Source organism: Haemorhous mexicanus, chromosome 1 (genome assembly GCF_027477595.1).
Source record: "Haemorhous mexicanus isolate bHaeMex1 chromosome 1, bHaeMex1.pri, whole genome shotgun sequence".
Taxonomy (NCBI): domain Eukaryota; kingdom Metazoa; phylum Chordata; class Aves; order Passeriformes; family Fringillidae; genus Haemorhous; species Haemorhous mexicanus.
This window is the reverse complement of record NC_082341.1, coordinates 2,538,304-2,558,654: the sequence shown is the minus strand read 5'-3', so window position 1 is coordinate 2,558,654 and position 20,351 is coordinate 2,538,304. Positions and strand designations below refer to the sequence as shown.

Sequence of the window (20,351 nt, the reverse complement as noted above, 5' to 3'; positions counted from 1 at the left end):
AGTCCCTTCTTTTTGGCCTCCTTTCTATCTTGTATATTGGTTTCTCTGGGTTTGGACTGAAGGCACTGAGACAGCAGATCATGTTCACACTCAGGTGTTTATTATTTCTTATCAGTAAAACAGTCTCACTGCTGGGAGTTCAGCAGCTTTTCATCAGAAGGCACAAAATGGCCACAATCTCTTGTTCCAAGGGCTTTTAAGACTAAACTATCCAATGAAGAGCTGACACTTGGATTATTTTCCCTTTTAACCCCATAACTGATCCCACAGAGCCCCCAGTGCAGACTTGTCTGCCCAACTACAAAATCCCACCCAAACCCATGGAGAAGGAGGAAGAAGAAGGTAAAGAAGAACAACCTGCCTCCACCCTAAAACCTCCATCTTGCTTCATATTTGTTTCTATATTCCAAAATCCCAAACTCTAAGTTTTCCACTCTGTGATATCACACACTTCTAACCAACCACACACCCACAATCCCAGTGCTATCAATCAATTTTGGAAGCCTGTCCCATGACCTCAGGTCAAATGCAGTGTTCTCTTGTGGGTCTGTGCCTTTAAAGCACAGAAAGTTAAAAATTCTCAGCATCCAGGATTCCAACATCTGTACTACCTTTTGCCACAAGACCAGGCATTTTTGGGGCACACACAAGCAGCAGACCAGGATTTCTGAGTCACTTTTCCCATAGCTCCATTGCTATCCTGCAAACTTCCTACGTCTACTTCCAGCTCTCTTCCAACTCTCTTGGGGAACTCTTCCATTGAAAGAGGTTAGGCTATATGGTGTGTGAAAGAGATAAGCAAAAAGCTATGTAGCATTTCCAGACCCCCAAAAAAGTCAAAATTTCCCACGTCTACACTGCTGGATTAAGAATTAATGTGTCATGTAGCTCAGTGGTGTTTCTCCAGGTGAGGCAGCGGCTGCGCCAAGGCTGCTGTGTCAGGAATATCCTCTAAGCCACAGGGACTGGTTCTTCCCACCACAAAGTGAGCACTCACCAGTTGGCTCCAGTTTGAAGGTCATCTTCTGGCCTGCAGCCTCACAGATGTATTCCCCAGCATCCTTCTTCTCCAGCTGCTCCACCACCAGGCGCCGGGATTTGCCCAAGGTCTCGATTTTGAATTTCCGAGAGGACACGAGCAGTTTTCCATCCTTGTACCACTTCACTTCAGTTGTGTCCTGTGCTACCTCACACATGAGGGTGGCACTTTCTGTCAGGACAGCCTTCACCTCCTTCTGGACCTTTTCCTGGTTTATAAATGCAGGTTTGGGCTCTGAGCACAGAAAAGGAAGAAAATAATTGTTGATGGGTTAAAATTAGATTAATTTTACAGATTTCTGTGGAGATGTTTGAAAAGTATTTAGGTTGCCACTTGCCAAAACCAATTGCCATCACTGAGCAGTGTCTACCCTTCTGTGGGGTGGAGTTGCCACTTGGAAAATTGGGAACTAAGAGCCTAGGAATGGAAAGGGCCAAGAGAAGCCTTGACATCAACCCTACAGTTTAAAGTCACCAGATAAAAATGTATTTCATTCAAACTTTCCCAAAGAACATCTGTCCTGCATATCACTATAAGCTCCCAAATTCCCTTTACTTAAGATCTCAGAAACATTAAGCAATTTCTTGGAATATTTCACAGCAAAGGGGCATTTAGCACCTGGCAGAAATAGTAAGACATCTCAAAAAACTGAGATCTCAATAACACAACAGCCAAAAGAAGAAAAGTGCTGTTTACAATCCGCTGCTGATACTGCAAATGACAAAACATATTCCAGCCTCTAAATCTTCTAAATGGGATTGCAAGACTAACAGGAAAGGGATTCTGCAATGGTTCTTTGCTTTCAAGAAGTTCAATGTACAACAATCACCCTTTGGGACCACAAGAATGGAAGGGATCTGAACATTAATTATTTTCTTTATATTCTTAACTACTATTAAACCTGCTAAGAATGAGACAGAGCTTGTACCATGCTAAAGCCAAATATTCCCATTTCCACAAATCCAGGCAGCCAAGCACAGAAAATCAGGCAAACCCTGCAGGCTGCAACAAAACCAAGACTATTGCAACTGAGCAATGGTGGAATAGTTATTTCAATTATTGCTGTATTGGCCTCTACTGAATTCTCACAAACAATCTTCTCCTACCTGGGACATCAATCCTGAAGGTGAGTTTTTGGCCTGCAGCAGCCTCACAGGTGTACTCCCCTGCATCTTTCTTCTCCACCTGACCCACCACCAGACGACGCGATTTGCCCTCCGACTCCACCTTGAACTTCTTGCTGGAGGTGATGAGTTTCCCATCCTTGTACCACTTCACTTCTGTTTTCTCCTGGGCCACCTCACAGCTCAGAGTGGCTTTTTCTGACGGTGCAGCCTTCACCTCTTTCTGCACCTTCTCCTTGTTTGTAAACACAACTTCTGGCTCTGGAAAGAGAGAGAAATCCAGACTTTCTCTAAAATATGATTTTGCTCAATCTCCTTATTGTGGCTTCCAGGAAACACTGGAAAAAACCCCTCTGACATGACAGTCCACATCTAAATCCATCAGAAGAACATGCAAAAGACCTTGTGGTGGTTTTCTTGCTCGTTTTGGGTTTTTTGACAGCAGTAATCTCTCTATGGCTCATAAGAGCATTGACTGGCAGGACCCAGTCAAGGCAGGACGCGTTTTAGCTTAAGTTAATTGCAAACTATCACATTTAGGAGGAAGAAGCTGTTCCATGCTGCATTGTAATCCCATAAAATTTATTTCTTTGATTCTCAGCAGCTGCTGCTGCTACTTCTTAGATCATTTTGTGAAGTGAGAAAGGTGCTAGACCAGCAATGACCCATCCAGGACCCTGTTATTTGTTCTCAGTGCAACCTTGGGAAAAGCTCAGCTCATCTCACATCCAAATGGTGAAATCCCCCTGTCCTCCAGAGACACATCAGTCACACCACTTGCAATTGGATTGGGAAGCTGTGAGGAATCTGAGAAGCTGAATCCATTCTACCTCTCTACAGCCCCAGAAGGGAAATACAACTAGAATGAGTCTCCATGACACCATCGTTCCTTACTTGCCCTTTTCTTGACACCTTAAAAACCTTAATACATATCAAGCCCCACTTCCATGACTCCCTTCAGGCTGAAATGAGCACTTCCAAGGGAAATAAAAGGAGCGTGGACATTGGGCAGGCTCTCCAAAATGACCCTGCACTGAGAACGAGCTGTGGTGCAGATTTGTTCTTGTTGCACCAAGACAGAAGGAAGGAGATTCACAATCAGTACCTTCTTTATTACAGCCTTTTTCCTCCAGTGGCAGGTAGCTTCCAAAATTTTCCAGGGATTCAGCTCCCTGTTTTAAGGATTTCAAATGTTTTACAAAAAAGACAGGAAGAAAACTTGCATTTGTACCCATCCTAGGCCATGCCACTGATGTACTCCAAAAATTTGAAGCGTAACATGAAGACGACTTATAAATAATGTTAATTTCTCTAAAGATTCTAGGAAAAAGACCGATGGGCCAAAGAATCTTCTCCTACCTGTGACATCGATCCTGAAGGTGAGTTTTTGGCCTGCAGCAGCCTCACAGGTGTACTCCCCTGCATCTTTCTTCTCCACCTGACCCACCACCAGACGACGCGATTTGCCCTCCGACTCCACCTTGAACTTCTTGCTGGAGGTGATGAGTTTCCCATCCTTGTACCACTTCACCTCTGTTTTCTCCTGGGCCACCTCACAGCTCAGAGTGGCATTTTCTGACAGTGCAGCCTTCACCTCTTTCTGCACCTTCTCCTTGTGGATAAAAGCATCTTCTGCCTCTGCAATTGAGGGTACAAGGGCAGATTTTGAAAATTCACAGATCCCTTCCCAAATGCACACATCACCTTTTCAATTGTGCTGAAATTAATTTCCCAATCACATTCCCTGCTGCCAGCACCTACTGAATTTTTACACTTGAATTACATCAAGTGCCAGTGAAGGAGTCATTCTCATGTAGACCAAGATGCAGCTTCAAAATTGCTTTAATTTCCACCACTACCTTTCTTCAAAATCTGAAGAAAATAACATATCCCAAAATCCAACAGCAGTAAGGTGGATGAGGTCTCTTAGAATTAAGTTTGCTGTACGAGGACGAGCATTAAATTATCCAACCAAGCCTAGAGTTGTAGTTTACTTTGCCAACAAAACAAAGATAGTGTTGGGAAAACAAACTTTGTGAGCCTATTCTAGTCTGTATCTTTATTTCCCAACTGTTCTCAAGATGTGAAAAAATTATTTTTTTCTAATGAATGAAAATTAGCCAGCCTCAATTGTATTTGCACCATGCCATGGCCAAAAATAAATCTAATGTATGAACTCTTCAATTTGCTTTAAATTCATCAGGATCTAACTGAAGGATGTCAAGATTAAAAGCTGTCTCGAATATTAAGGTGATAAGAGCTGGTTTCTTCATTTTCTGCTTCTGAGAACAGTTCTGGCATTTCCATCCAGTTGACAGAGGCCATAATATAGAGTTTTCCTCTATAATAAACTATATTCCAGAAAGGAGCTTTCACAAGAGAATGCCTGTGCTCAGATTTGCTGCACCCTTTAATTTCTCCAGCAATTAGTGAATTGTCAGTTTGCTATCAGTGCATCTCCCCAAGATTCCCAGGGAAATTCCCCAGTGATCTTCACCCTGACCGGAGTTTGGGGTTACAGAATTCCACTGCATGCTCAGTTTCTGAAAAACAAAGACAGATCTAACAGCATGGACACAATTTCATGGGTAAACCAACACCAGTTTAGTGCTGGCTCGGTCGCTGCCCGTTGAGATGGAGTTTGACAAGCCATAGAACCTTCCCCTCCTTCAATTTCTCAGGATGATAACAGGGATTTCAGTTTTTCAGGGTGTAAAACAGGGATGAAGCCCATTCTCTCACCTGTGACATCAATCCTGAAGGTGAGTTTTTGGCCTGCAGCAGCCTCACAGGTGTACTCCCCTGCATCTTTCTTCTCCACCTGACCCACCACCAGGCGACGCGATTTGCCCTCCGACTCCACCTTGAACTTCTTGCTGGAGGTGATGAGTTTCCCATCCTTGTACCACTTCACCTCTGTTTTCTCCTGGGCCACCTCGCAGCTCAGAGTGGCATTTTCTGACAGTGCAGCCTTCACCTCTTTCTGCACCTTTTCCTTGTGGACAAAGGCATCTTCTGCCTCTGCAATAGGGAAAATATACAAGATGTGAATATCTTTTTCCAAGAAGTTCTTACTTGTACAAGGTGTGGATGCTCTGCAGGATCTTGGACTTGGCAGTGCTGGTTTCACCATTGGGCATGATGGTCTTAAAGGTCTTCTCCAACAGAAATAATTCAATATTAAACTCTAGTAAGTAACCCAGCTTTGCAGTTCTATTTATCATATAAATAAAGCAATGTACCCTCAAAATATAGTCCATGTAATTATCATCCCTCTCTGACTTGCCCTCATGAACAGCTCAACCACCCCATTTGTAAATTTCTTACAATTAATATAAAAATGAATGAATATAAAGATGAAATTCTCTCTTACGTCTTGATGATATTTCTACTTCCCACATTTGGAACGAGCCAAATGCAGCACAATGGTGAGCTGCCACCTCCACTATCACATTATCTAGAGGATTTTACCAGTTATTTTAGATCAAAACTGGGTGTTGCTCACAAAATACCTTGTAACCCAATCCCAAAGACAGGACAAAGACATGGTTCTCAATATGGAAAAGCACCTGAACATTACACAAAAAACCAGCATATAAAATTTGAAGTATGTCACCATGATATTTTATGAAAAATCCCTTCACCAGGATTTTTTTCTCCTGGGAAGCTGGGAAGCTTCAGCTTCTCTCTGTTTTGCTGCTTTGGAATGGGATTTGGAGAATTGTTTATGCCGGCATGTGAAATTGTTTATAATTAATGACCAATCCCAGTCCAGCTGTGTCAGACTCTCTGGTCTGTCACAGGTTTTTATTCTTCATTCCTGTTTAGCCTTCTGATGTCTCCTTTCTCTTTCTTTAGTACAGTTTTAGTATATAATTTCTTTAAATGTCACATAATATCATAAAATAATAAATCAGCCTTCTGAGAACATGGAGTCAAATTCTCACCTCTCACCTCATCCTGGGGACCTACAACACCACAGAAGTGTATTTTTATTTCCTAAAAGTTCTGTGATTTTCCAGCAAACTGGCCTCCTGACAGGAGGGTGCAGCCATGGGGAAGTTGGGCTCTACTCCCAGAGAACAAGAGACAGGAGGGAACGGCCTCAAGCTGGGCCAGGGTGGGGTCAGGTTGGACATCAGCAGGAATTTCCCTATGGAAAGGGTGGTCAGGCCCTGGAAGGAGCTGCCCAGGGAGGTTTGGAGTCCCCATCCCTGGAGGTGTCCAAGGAACACCTGGACATGGCACTCAGTGCTCTGGGCTGGGGACAAGGCTGGGCACAGCTGGGACTCCATGGTCTGGGAGGGCTTTCCCAGCCTCAGTGATTCTGTGACCTGGGAGGTTCTCGGGAGTGCTGAGCCACTTCCATCCCCTGTGCTACTGCCTTCCTCTCCCCAGTCACCCCCTGCAGCCTCCTGGGGCCATCCTTGGCTCCTCCTGGATGACTTTCTCCTGTCTCCATCACGTCTGTGCTCCGAGCAGCAGCAGCTGCCTGGGAAGGTGAGGAGAAAGGGTAAGCTCAGGCTGAGTTCCTCCACTGCTGACAGTGGCACCTCACGTGGTCCTGGGCCACACCACAGCCTTGCTATGAATATTGGACAGTCCACAGAAAGAGAGGAGTCCTGCAGGGAGCAACACAGAGCAGGAATCCAGCTCAGGGGCTCTGAATTTGAGCTCCTCTGTTTATATTGGCTGCAGAAGGGGTGTGAGGAGATGCTGTTGTCATTTAGAAGGCACATGGTCTGTGCTGGGTAATGCAAAGCCCCTCAAAGGGACGTGTCAGCAGCATTCTGACATCTGAAAGGGCTCAAGCTTTGCATTCAAAACTGATTGCAAAAATATTAATATTTAAACTCCCATCTACAACTCCAAGTGTGAATATGCAGAGTGTATTCAAAATAGTTTATAAAAGAAGTCTTTGTTGATGAGGGCTGTATTTAAAATGCCAGGTTAGCAGAGCAGAAATATTCCAGACTCATCTCACTTGTCCTTTACATTCTTGACCTTTCATATAAACCATTTTTACACTGATAGGAAGTGTGACTAAAACTTTTAATCAGCTTCCAAAGTGATTTACACCAGTTAATAATTTCTTTTAGAAGCTTATTTAAAATTTAAACAACTTTTCAGTGAGGATGACATTTTCAACCTTAAATGAAACTGGTTAGTGAAGATTCAATGGAAATGAGGAAAAATACTTTCAGGACATGAAACTTTCACTGATTTATACCCTGAATCCTGAAATACTGATATTTCAGAATCGGCTCTTTTTCTGTGTGTGCAACTCAGTCCCAAGGTGTGCAGCACCTGATTTTTATTTTTTTTTTATTAAACCAAAAACTACAGTGGCATCCCAAAACCCAACACTAACCATCTAACCTTCAACCTGTCCTTAAGCAGGGAAGGCTTTGTGCTTCCAGTGGAGCCCTGGAGTACAGGAACCCTGAAAATCTTTCCAAGTGCAATGGCACCAGGATAAATTAAGACCCAGAAATCCTCTGCACTCTGGGATAAACCAGTAAGAGAAGGTTTTCTGGAGCAGAAGAGCCAACCACTCCGAGTACGCATAATCCCTCCTGACTTTCACACTGGATCATTTTCCAGCCAGGGCTGGACTTGCACGTCGTGTTACAGCTGTCCCCATGAGCAACACAGCAACGGTAGCTAAGGCAGGCTGGTGGCACAGGGCAAGGGGTCACATTACCCTGTGCCACCGTGGAAAGAGAGCTGGAAACCTTTCTGAGGCAGACAGCCCCCTCAGAGAGACAGGTTCACGTGTAAAACACTGAATTTCTGGTTTCTGACTACGCCTCTGCAGTAATGTAGGAACCAGTGTCAGCAGCAAACAATGAATTTGGTTTATAACATTTTTGCCTGGAGAAGCTGTGGCTGCCCCTGGATCCCTGGAAGTGTTCAGGGCCAGGCTGGATGAGGCTTGGAGCAGCCTGGGATGGTGGAAGGTGTCCCTGCCCAAGGGAGGGGATGGGAACAAGGTGATTTTTAAGGTCCTTTCTAACCCAAATTATTCTGTGTTTTTATGATGGTCTATCAATGCCCATATTGAATTTTCTCAAGACAACTCTCAAATCTATAATAATTATCCTTCCTTCCTTACCTATCCTCCAGTGAAACTGGCAGCTCCCTCAGATAAAGGGAGAATGAGCTACACAAAGAATGAAAAAGAGCCAAAATGCCTCAGCTCACAGCCTGGGTACCCCACACAGAGTGGAGTCAATAGATTCCCAACACAGCAGTTCCTCTACACTGCTGATGGCATACCAAACCTCTGTTTGGTGCTAAAAGAAAACAGAGGTGAAAATTGCTTCCCTGTTCTGATCACCTCTGCATATGAGACAAGAATTTTAATGTTAAAAAAGAGGGATTTGGCTGTAAAGATGGTGGAGTGCTATAAATATTAAAACAAACAAATCCTTTCTTAACATCACATTCAGAAATGATCACTCAGAATGTAGCTGGGGTCCACGGCTGCCTGTAGCCTGAGAAGAAATTCACCAAATATTTTTGTAAAACATACTGAGGACAAAGAAATCACAGAAACATTTAGGCTGGAAAAAACATGGAAGATCATTAAGTCCAACTGTTCCTCCAGCACTGCCAGGTCCCCAGGTGCCACATCCACACAGCTTTTAAACCCTCCCAGGGATGGGGACTCCACCACTTCCCTGGGCAGCCTGTTCCAATGCCTGACAACCTTTTTGTTTAAGAACTTTTTTCCTAATATCAAAACTAAACCTCTGGTGGAACCTGAGATCATTCACTGTTGTCCTATCACTTGCAAAAAAAAGAAGAAGGAAAGCAGTGATTTCCATGGAAGAATACCCATAACAGGAGGAGGAATACCAGCACTGGTGATCAAACTGAAGAGATTTTTAACACGGTGCCTGCTATCGAGAAATATATTTGAATATATCAAGAAATCTTCCTCAGGGAAGTGAACAAGAAATCTTGTTCTTCCTGAAGGAGATATACAGGGTGGTGAGGAGCTGACACCAGGATATGAACAGGTCAGCTCCAGATCTGCCCAGTCCTACACAGCCTCACTGAAACAGCAGCTCAGACCAGTATCAGAAAGTGATTTAACAGCTTTTCTAATATTGCATCAGAGAAAACGGAGAAAAACACCCAGATACAAAGAAAAGCCAATGAAATGCAACCCAAAATCTGTCTCCTACCTGTGACATTGATCCTGAAGGTGAGTTTTTGGCCTGCAGCCTCACAGGTGTACTCCCCTGCATCTTTCTTCTCCACCTGACCCACCACCAGACGACGCGATTTGCCCTCCGACTCCACCTTGAACTTCTTGCTGGAAGTGATGAGTTTCCCATCCTTGTACCACTTCACCTCTGTTTTCTCCTGGGCCACCTCGCAGCTCAGAGTGGCATTTTCTGACAGTGCAGCCTTCACCTCTTTCTTCACTTTGTCCTTGTTGATAAATGCATCCTCTGCTTCTGTGGAGTGGGACAAGTCATTTGAAAATCACACACAAGCTGATGCTGTCCAAAGTGATCAAACCCAAATAAAAAACATGACAACTTCCACATCTCTGGTGTTTTTTAATGCTCAGAAAGGATGAGGGCTTTTGTCATGCCTGAGGACAACACATCAACCATTTCTGAGAAAAATGATCCTGTGCCTCAGCATTTCAGCTTATTCCCATCTCCACAAGAAACCCATTGCTGTGTTCCAGAATGTAATGGAAAAATAAATACCAAATCTCATTTGCCACTGGGACCCCTACGGGGAAGCCTTGTTCATTCTAGGAGCCCTGTTTTCCTACTTCTTCCAGACTTATTTTTCCTACATATCCAGGAGACAACCTTACTTTTATCCTAATAAAGGCATGGAATGGAATGGAATGGAATGGAATGGAATGGAATGGAATGGAATGGAATGGAATGGAATGGAATGGAATGGAATGGAATGGAATGGAATGGAATGGAATGGAATGGAAACTTTCTATATTTCCATTACTGGGAAATCAGAAAACACCCAGGGGCACTGAGGGGGATTCACCCCCATGGATAAAGATGTCCAGCTGTCAGCATCAATGTGACAGAGGATGAGTGATTGATCTCCATCCCTACTCAAAGAAACTTCAGGCTGCACAGAAACTGGAGCCCAAAGTGTGGTACATTTTTCGGTATTAAGGGACCTTTCTGTGATGAGAATGAACAATCTCCCACCTGTGACATCGATCCTGAAGGTGAGTTTTTGGCCAGCAGCCTCACAGGTGTACTCCCCTGCATCTTTCTTCTCCACCTGACCCACCACCAGACGACGCGATTTGCCCTCCGACTCCACCTTGAACTTCTTGCTGGAGGTGATGAGTTTCCCATCCTTGTACCACTTCACCTCTGTTTTCTCCTGGGCCACCTCGCAGCTCAGAGTGGCATTTTCTGACAGTGCAGCCTTCACCTCTTTCTGCACCTTCTCCTTGTTTGTAAACACAGCCTCTGTCTCTGTAAGAGAACCCCAACAGTCACATGCAGCTTTTTGCAGTCACTCTCTCTGGTGTTTAACCAAGCTCCTCCTATTTCACTGTACTTGCCCCCACAGGTAATATCAGGATGGGCCATCAGTGCAAGAAAGCACCTTCATCTCTGTCTTGCTAAGAGGTGAATAGGAATGGGAACTTGGTGGGAATTCTGGGGTAATGTTAGAAAACTCACAGTTTTGTGACAGATTTAAATGTAGGACTTGGAGTTCCAATTTGCATTGCCTGAACCCTCCTCCTTCTCTCTTTTTCTCCCCCCATGTCTCTCCAAGATTCCAGTGAATCAGAAAGGAACAGCACCTGTATCCTTTTGTCCATGAACCATTATTCTTCTTTAGCCAACTTGGGATAATTCTAGTGTTTTCCATCTAATCACGGAATCGTGGAATGGTTTGTTGAAGAGAAATTAAAGATAATCACAATCCAACCCACCTGCCATGAGCAGGTTCCACTAGACCACATTGCTCCAACCCCCAGGCAATGTTTAAGGGTGGGATCTAATCAGAGCTCTTCAAACACCTTCCCATTTATCCATCCCTCTGCTATACATCCCTCACACCATTTTTTTTTTGTGGGAGTTTTTCTGCAGACACACCAGCTAATTGTGAGAGGAGAAGGAATTTCCATCCTTTCCTATGATTTTTTTTTTTTTTTTGTGGTCACAGCCAGTCATGGATGTAAAACCATATGTACAAAATATTGTTATGAAAATTGTAAAAAAAAATTTGAATGCAATGGTTGAGATCTGGGTTGAGATCTTTCACCCCAGGGAGATTATGAGATGATCCTCTGGATGAAAGGCACCACTTGAAATGGAATTCTCCTTTACCTTTGGAATTCCTGGCATTTTCTCACCTCTGACTTTGACTTGGAATGTTGTTCTGTCGTCCTTTGTCTCACAGGTGTAGCTGCCTTGGTCTTGCTGTGTCACCTTCTTGATGATGAGCTTGCGTTGTGTCCCCTGGCAGACGATTGTTGTCCTCTGGTCCTGCTTCACCTCGGTCTGATCCTTCCTCCACACCACGGCCCCACCTGCAGCTGACACCTCACACACCAGCTCCAGGCTCTCAGAAGGACTGACTGACACTTCTGGAGTCGTTTTGGGCTTGTTGACAAAAGTAACAGCTTCATCTGGAGTGGAAAAGAGAAAATGGTTTGTGCCTTGGTGCAGGTTTATCTGTACAAAGTTAGGATACAGCGGTTATTGATCTTTATTCCATTATCACACACTCTTGATGCCTCTCTGACAGATGGTGCAAACCCCTCTGATCTTCAGATAATTGCTCTCAATTACAGAGAAATCCCCTTCATCTGCCCTACATCCTCCTGGATCTTTCAAATCAAACCGAGACACCCTCAAGTTGCTCACACTTCATTTTTCGCTCCTTGATTCCGATGTCAAGCAAGCTCTGGGGGATGTGCTGATGTCTGAGAGCAGAAACAGCTTTGAAAAGACCTGAGAAGAGTCAGAAAAACTAGATAGAGGTGATGAGGAGTCTTTTTTAAATGTTTCTGAGCCCGTTCCTGCAGCTCCTTGTTCACAGCACCAATCCTGCTGGACTAATTCTTCTGCAGGCCAGGGCAGATACAGGATAATCTCATTGATAGAACATTCTCCAACTTAGGAAAAGGCTCTGAGCAACCTGGTCTAGAGGAAGACATCCCTGCACATGACAGGGGGTTGGAAGGAGATGGTTTTTAAGGCCCTTTCCAACCCAAACCATTCCACATTTCTATGAACATAGGAGTCAATAAGCTCCTATCTTTTGGTTGAAACTCATCTTCCCAGCAGAGAACTCAGAGCTGCTCACACAGCTCAGTGGAGGTTCCTGCATGGATAGCTCAGCTCAAACCCTGCTGGCAGCACAGATATGGGCTGTGCAAACACAGGGTATTTGTCATGTAGGCAGCAACAATACAACATTTTTTTCAATTAACACTCTTTGCAAAGGTAAAAATCAAAGACTGCCTGTCTTTGAAGACAACCAAGTGAGGACAGAGACCTTGGTGTAAAATATGAGCAAAGCTCCTCAACACACCCTGTCCCTCAGCCAAGGAGCAATATCTGATGGGCATGTCAGGTATCTCAGAGCCTTTGTTCCACCTGGCCTGAAGAGCAGGCTGAGGGCTGTCACTTGGAGCCAAACTCAGCTCAGCATTGCATTTCCTCTAGCAGCAACTGTTGCTTTCCGTCACTGAGCACCCCAAGGACAATTGCCAGGCCAGGAAAGTATTTAATTAAAATGTGCATTCATTAGCACTGACGTATCCTTCCACAATCAGCTGACCAAAGGGAGGTGGTCCCTCCAGAATCCTGCTGTTGAGGTTTGTTGGGGTGTCTCATTACCCTCCAGGCAGACTGATTCCCTGCCCTGAGACCACCCCCTGAGTGTGCAGTGCAGCTTCCCAGCACTCTGGAAAATGTTTATGGTGACACATGGAACAAGGAGGAAGCTGCCCTGGCTAAGGTGTTATCACCAGGCTGTAACTCAGCCCTTCCTCACCAAAAAGTTTGGGGGGATAGAACATAGCATAACAACTTCACACTGCCAGAGGGCAGGGTTAGATGGGGTATTAAGAATAAATTCTTTCCTGGCAGGGTGGTGAGGCCCTGGCACAGGGTGCCCAGAGAAGCTGTGGCTGCCCCTGGATCCCTGGAAGTGTCCAAGGCCAGGTTGGATGGGGCTTGGAGCAGCCTGGGACAGTGGAAGGTGTCCCTGCCATGGCAGGGGTGGCACTGGATGGGCTTTAAGCTCCCAACCCAAACCTTTCTGTGATTCTGGAGTTTAGCAGACACCAGTTTTCTTTGCCTCAGCCATGTGATAGCAGTTACAGATGAGACTCACCCAACCTGCCCATGGCCAGCAAAAAGTTTTTACCAAGCTCAGGCAATCCTCTGAACCTGATGCTCAGACAAAAGCACAACCAGAACACTTCCACAATACAGCTTTGACAGCTCTAATCAGACAGTATAAACAAGATTGCACAAATTGCCTTTTGAGGGGGCAGTTAGGGCAGAGCCTGGTTTCAGACCAGTTTTTCAATGGGTAAAGTCAGGGGCTGGGAATTACACTCCAAGAGAAATTGCACAATGTTGCATTCTCTGAAGAGAACTGGAGGTGAGATGCAGAGTGAATACCTGAGCAAACACCAGCTGGAAACTCTCCCTCCAGCTCACTAAATCCTGCAGCAATCCCTCCAGACAAGTGCTGTCCTAAATTAATCAGCTTTGCTGAGTCTTTAGTTAGCTCATGGACAGCATCACAGTAACCTGGATATTCTGTTACAGGTCATGAGCACTCAGTTGTGACTTCTCTTGAATTGCATTGTACTGCAGACATGCCAGGAGAAGCCTTCAGGAGAGTTTCAATCTTAAATTTAGGACCAGGTTAAAAATTAGGCTCCAGGCACAAGCCAGAAAACCCCATTTAGGAGAAAAGTTCCCACAAGCATGCAACTCAAATCAGTTGAATTTCACAGATATTGAATTTCACTGATGAGTTCTTGTGTCATTTTATACTCTGGCTCCATCCTGGGCTGGAATGCAGTGGTGACAAGCATTTCTCTTCTGGGTTTGGCCTGACAGACACGTGCTTTGTGTGATGGGCACGTGACTGATGGAGTCACAGCACCACAGGGAGGGATCCCTGAGATCACAGTGTCCTTTGGGAACAGCAGGAGATGTTTACCACTCAAAATCAGGAATTAAACTTGTCAAAGGAGTCCCAGCAAGACTTTGAACCCCTGACTGAGGTGATCCTAAGATGATGCACAGGCTGAGCTGAAAGATTAGAGGCCAGATGTGGCTTCCAGCTGTTTTTTGGGTTGTGCTCCAGCCCTGGAAAAAGCTTGAGCTGACTCAGATAAATCACAGCATCACCATATTATTTGCCCATACTCTGGGTTTGCACCAGGATCACAACAAGGGTCAGAACCTCTCCAAGTGTTGTGCAACCTTGGCCCAAAAAATCTGTCAGTTTGTAAGGTAGGACAAGTCTAAAGAACAAAATCCTGCATTTCCCACACAGACTCTGACCTCACACTTGCAGTACAAACTTACCTGAGACTTTTAGATCAAAAGTAAGGGTGTCATCCCCGATTTTGCAGGTGTAAGTTCCTTCATCTTCTTTTGTCACAGCCGAAGCCACAAGCTTGTGCAGTTTTCCTTTGTCTTCCATGGTGAATTTCTTGCTGGCTGTGATCTCCTTCCCATCTTTGTACCACTTCACCATGATGTTGGCCTCAGAGGTCTCAGACACAAGCTCAGCCCGTTTCCCAGCAGTGGCCTTGACAACTCCTCCTGTTTTCTCTTTGTTTACAAAGTTTGCAAGTGCTGAAACAAAACAGGGACACAGCTCTGGTAAAGAATTCTGTGCACAGCAGTAAAAATGGGCATTGACATCTACATTTGGTATTCATTTATCATAAGACAAAATCTATTCATTTTATTATGGATCTAATCACTAGATTCCAAAGCAGAAGCAGACAAATTTCCAATTATAATCCTGATTATCCCATGTCCAAAAAGCAGAGCACATAGAGGGCACAAGAGGCTGAGTCAGGGAGAAGAAGCCCCAGGAAACAGAGCTATTATACTATTAAAATATATTAATAATAAATTAGTATTATATTATTTTAAAGGGAGGTGAGAAAAGAAATAAATTGGAGGTAAAGCCAGGAAGATTATTCAATCATTATATTGTAACCACCTGGCAAGTAAATTCACTCTGGAAGAGGTAAAGCCAGGAAGATTATTCAATCATTATATTGTAACCACCTGGCAAGTAAATTCACTCTGGAAGAGGTAAAGCCAGGAAGATTATTCAATCATTATATTGTAACCACCTGGCAAGTAAATTCACTCTGGAAGAGGTTAAAATATAACCTAGATAAATTAAATTACATAAAATTATTAACCTATATGGATACCTCATAGGAATTAAATGAAAATAAATGTATTCCTGAAAATTAACTGGAGCACAGAAAATAAACAATAAATCTGGCATTGTATTAACATGGAGTGAAATAATTGAGTCACCAATTGCCTCAAAGCAAAAAATTCAAACCCACACCAATATTCAAACTGAAACTGGGGAGGGGAAAGGGGGGAAAAGGGAAAGGGGGGAAAAGGGGAAAAGGGGAAGAGGGGAAAAAAAGGGGAAAAGGGGAAAAAAAAGGGGAAAAGGGGAAACAAAAAGGGGAAAAGGGGAAACAAAAAGGGGAAAAGGGGAAACAAAAAGGGGAAAAAAGGGGGAAAAGGGGAAAAAAAGGGGAAAAGGGGAAAAAAAGGGGAAAAGGGGAAAAAAAGGGAGAAAAGGGGAAAAAAAGGGAGAAAAGGGGGGAAAGGGGAAAAAAAAGGGGAAAAGGGGAAACATAAAGGGGAAAAGGGGAAACATAAAGGGGAAAAGGGGAAACATAAAGGGGAAAAGGGGAAACATAAAGGGGAAAAGGGGAAACATAAAGGGGAAAAGGGGAAAAAAGGGGGAAAAAAGGGGAAAGGGGATAAAAAGGGGAAAAGGGGAAAAAAGGGGAAAAGGGGAAAAAAAGGGGGAAAAGGGGAAACAAGGGGAAAAGGGGAAAAGGGGAAGGGACTGCCAAGACATTCTTTCCCCAGCATTAATGAAACTCAGTCCACAGGTTCAAGGCTGTGGGAGGAAGAAGAGGGAGATGAGTTCATTCATTCACCTTTCCCTTCCTCAGAAAACCAGAGTGAAAAATACACCCAGAGCAGCCTGAAGGAGACGTCTCAGATGTCCCTTGTCACCACGGGAGGTCATGTGTCAGAGGGTGCCTGGCAGTGGAGCTCGGGGCACTGCAGGGGCTGCAGTGACAAATGGCAAGTGCATTTCTGGCTGGCTTGGGCAGGAGGCCCAGGCAGTGACACAGTGGCCATGGCTTGGCACAGTGGCCCCTCAGCAGCCACGTGATGCCCACGTGCCACCTACAGCTGACCTGCTCCTCAGATGATCCCCAGCTCCCTGGGGCTGATAAAAGGGGGTGATGATGGAAGGTAAAATGTTGGTACAGCATTTGGGAGGCTCATCCCACAAGGATGAGAGGTACCAAAGGTGATTCACCAGGAATCAAGCTGTAAACAGCAGACTTTAAATCACAGCTTGTCAATGCAGACCGACATCATCATCATCATCATCATTATTATTATCTTTTTATGTTGTTCTATTATGTCATTACTATTATGTTATTTTAAATAATAACATTGATCACTCATTTGCTAGGCACACCACAGTGAAAACCACATGGAAACATCCATTACGTAATTCAAATAAATGAGGGCAGAACTGTCAGAATAAAAAATAATGCTAAAGAGGCAGAGCAAGAGAGGAAAAAATAACCAAATCAAGAGCAGGTGCCAGTTGTAGACAGAAATTCCTCTCTAATAGATTTAGTCATATTTTGATTTTTTTTTTCAGCTCTCTCAAGTTTGCTCCTTGAAATGACCAAACAAGTTGTCAAATGAGGAAAAAACCCCACAATATTCTCAGGCTTTGTTGTTCCTACAGAGACCAAGGAGGGTGAGGTGCCAGCAGAACATGAGGATGAAACACCTCAGACTTTCTCCATGCAGGAACTGTGATCATGCCTGGAAGGAAGGTGGGGTGAGCTGTGGGACAAAACTTGGAACTCAAACAGCTTTACAGACTGAACTTGCCAGTTCAAAGAAAAATAGGTTCTGAAATCCCTCCAGAATTGTTGGGAACAATGCAAAGGTGAAAATTTTTATATAACTTCAGTCAGGGTTTTTTTTTTACCTTTGCCCAGGGGGAAAGGAATTGAAGTTTCTTTTCAAAGAACTGTGAGAAGTTTCTTTTCAAAGAACTCATCATTTGACGCCTGATGAGTTTACCACCTCAACAGACTGGGGGTAGCACAGGAGATATAAAAAAAGATAACAACCATTAATGAGCATCAACTCCAGACAGCACCCCTGGCATGGTTGGAGACACCTGGTCTCAGAAAAGATCAATAAGAGAACAAATGAGAACCTAATTAGCATTGAAGGCAAAGGGATCAATAACCAAGAGGAAACCAAATACTAAGAAATGCAGAATTTGGGACCAATGAACACTGACCCAATTAATTTCTCTGGGCTTTGACTGGATAAGTGAAAAATCTAGTAACCATCATGTGTGATGGCATGATTTCCTCCCATGACCCAGGCAGTGTGTGGATGAAATTATTTCTGTTGCACATCCTGAACAGAAATAAAGTGATGCCTTGATTCTCTAAGACTGAAAACTGTTGTTGGAGAGTTTTTGGTTTTCCCTCACTTTTGATGACAATCTGACAACAGGCTGTACTGGCCTGGAGTAAGATTTTGTGCTCTGAACCTCAGCAGACATCTGATGATCCACATGAGGAACAGTCTGGGGATAGACTGGGGGTTTTAGGTAAAACCTGGTCCCCTGCAAGGCAGAGACAGCTTTGCTCTAGTTCCTAAAATCTTGCACAGATGGAAGGTTTGCAAGAAGGAGGCTTAATGCTGTGGGTTTCAGGGTAAAGGTAGAGACTGTCATGAAAGGAAGAAGAGCCAAAAAAAAAGGGCAGCTGTAAAACTGTGCTGGTTCAAGAAATACCAAAATAAAGTGCCCCCTTGCTGATTTTTCTACACATCTGAACACCCTGTAAAAAGGAAGGGATTAAGCCATCCAGCATACCCTGGAAAGGTCTTTTCTCTTATCCACCATTGTATTGACAGAAAAGAGCAAAAATATCTCAAACAAATAATAAAATTTAAAACAAACAAACAAAAAACCCAAAAATCCCCCCAAAACCACAAAAAACCCCAAAAACAAATAAACAACCAAAAAAAAAAAAAGAAACAAATAAAACCCAAACAAACAAACCCCACAATGCCAAGATGATCTTGTACAATCAGAACTGAAGTCTCTCTTCAGTGACTTGTCTGATGTCACACAGCAAGTGTGGGACAGACACAGGATCCTGTGCCATGTCCTGTCCCTGGGGCTGGATTTCTTCATCTCAAGAGCCCTTTTCCCTGCTCACCACTCACCCTCACGAAGTTATACCACATTCCCTGGAATATGAAGATGCCAATTGGAGTGAGAGCACAGCTCTTAGCACCTGGCCAGTTGCTGTATTTGCTCCCCAGTCCTGCTGTGGGACACATTCTCAAGGCTGGATGTTGATGGACAATCACCCAACTCCCTCTGGAGTGTCCCTTTGTGTGCCTTGATGGCTCCACAGGTTTAGGGCAGGAACATCATCAGTGCAGAGCAGCCCAGGCAGCCACTCACCTTTCACTGAGAGCTGATAAACCATTTTATCCCCTTCACAGACACACTCATAGACTCCAGCATCCTCCTCAGCAGCGCTGCGGATTTTCAGGATGCGCCTCTTCCCCACACTTTGGAACTCGTATTTTTCACTGGCCTTGAGCTCCTTCCCATCTTTCATCCACTTCACAGTGGCCTCTGTGTCTGAAAGCTCAGCCTGGAGTTTGGCTTCTTCCCTCAGCCGAGCTGAGACTTTTTCTGTGTCTTTGGTCTTGTTGGTGAATCTCACTGCAGCTCCTGCCAGGACAAGAGGCTTTGTTATTTCGAGTTATGTCATGATAATTTATCCCTGATACAGGTGGGCTGCAGACTGTGAGACCTCTGAAGGTGTTAGATCCTGTTCCTGCCCTCACCCACTGCTGGAACCCTGGCTGCTGAGAATTTCAGATTTCTGTGCTGCCAGGCACTGACCCCCAAGAGAACACTGCGTTGACCTGAGGCCCTGGAGAAGCTTCCAGAATGGAATGGCAGAACTGGGATTGTGGGTGTGGAGTTGGGATAGAAGTGTGTGATATCACAGGGTGGGAAACTCAGAGTTTAGGGGTTTAGAATATAGTAATATCTATAAAGCAAGATGGAGGTTTTGGGGTGGAGGCTGCTCCTTCTTCTTCACCTTCTCCTCCATGGGTTTGGGTGGTTTTGTGTCATTGGATAAAAAAGTCCCCATTGCAGCCACAGGTGGTTGGTTATTGCGTTAAAAGCAAAAATAATTTGTGTGTCATTTGTTAATTGGACATATTATCCTTCAAAGGCCTTGCAGAGAGAGGAGAGATGGGGCTCCATTTTTAGCTTGTTAGAGAACAGTACTGTAGAACTCAGGGTTTGTGAGACTGTCACAACACTCATGTCAATACTGTGCATTCCTTCTCAGTTCAGAAAACTTTATCTGTTTTTACTGTCAGAGTCACTAAGAAAAAAAAACCCAACACATTTTTTTCCTACTGATAAACAATACTCTAAACATGATTCTGCAGAGATCTTCTCCCATGACAAACACATCCTTCCAGAAGAAATCATTCATTATGAATTCATTATGTTTTGCCTTGCAATATGGTAGATACAGATGTTACTGTCATTTCATAGAGGAAACCTTGATCTTAAATCAAGCTCCAGCACACTAACTTTATATCCCACACATGATGGACTAAAACACCTACAAGAAAAGCTGTGTTAGCAATGAATGCTCTTTTACTTTTGAAAGATCATTACAGTCAAAGAGACTGGTCAAAGCTAGAGCTGAAATTACAACTTTAGGTGAATTAGTTGCAATTTGGTGACAGAATGCAATGACAGATGGTTGTGAATGACATAAATTTGACAGAAATTCGTGAGCTGATGTGAAGCAATCTAGTCCAGAT

General features: G+C 44.1%; 1 protein-coding gene across 9 annotated transcripts in view; it reads right to left on the bottom strand.

Moving 5' to 3' along the window:
* The window catches only part of OBSCN (obscurin, cytoskeletal calmodulin and titin-interacting RhoGEF), a 186,256-nt gene that overhangs the window by 140,962 nt on the left and 24,943 nt on the right, over positions 1 to 20,351 (bottom strand). For 8 of the 9 annotated variants that reach the window (XM_059838258.1, XM_059838268.1, XM_059838276.1 and 5 more), the window contains exons 7-13: positions 18,955 to 19,230; positions 14,739 to 15,011; positions 11,534 to 11,809; positions 10,368 to 10,643; positions 9,357 to 9,632; positions 2,146 to 2,424; positions 998 to 1,273 (exon numbers count right to left, since the gene is read on the bottom strand). In XM_059838258.1, coding sequence (XP_059694241.1) covers positions 998 to 1,273; positions 2,146 to 2,424; positions 9,357 to 9,632; positions 10,368 to 10,643; positions 11,534 to 11,809; positions 14,739 to 15,011; positions 18,955 to 19,230 — 1,932 coding nt within the window. The remainder of the gene's footprint in view (positions 1 to 997; positions 1,274 to 2,145; positions 2,425 to 9,356; positions 9,633 to 10,367; positions 10,644 to 11,533; positions 11,810 to 14,738; positions 15,012 to 18,954; positions 19,231 to 20,351) is intronic. The other variant, XM_059838286.1, reaches the window with a different exon arrangement.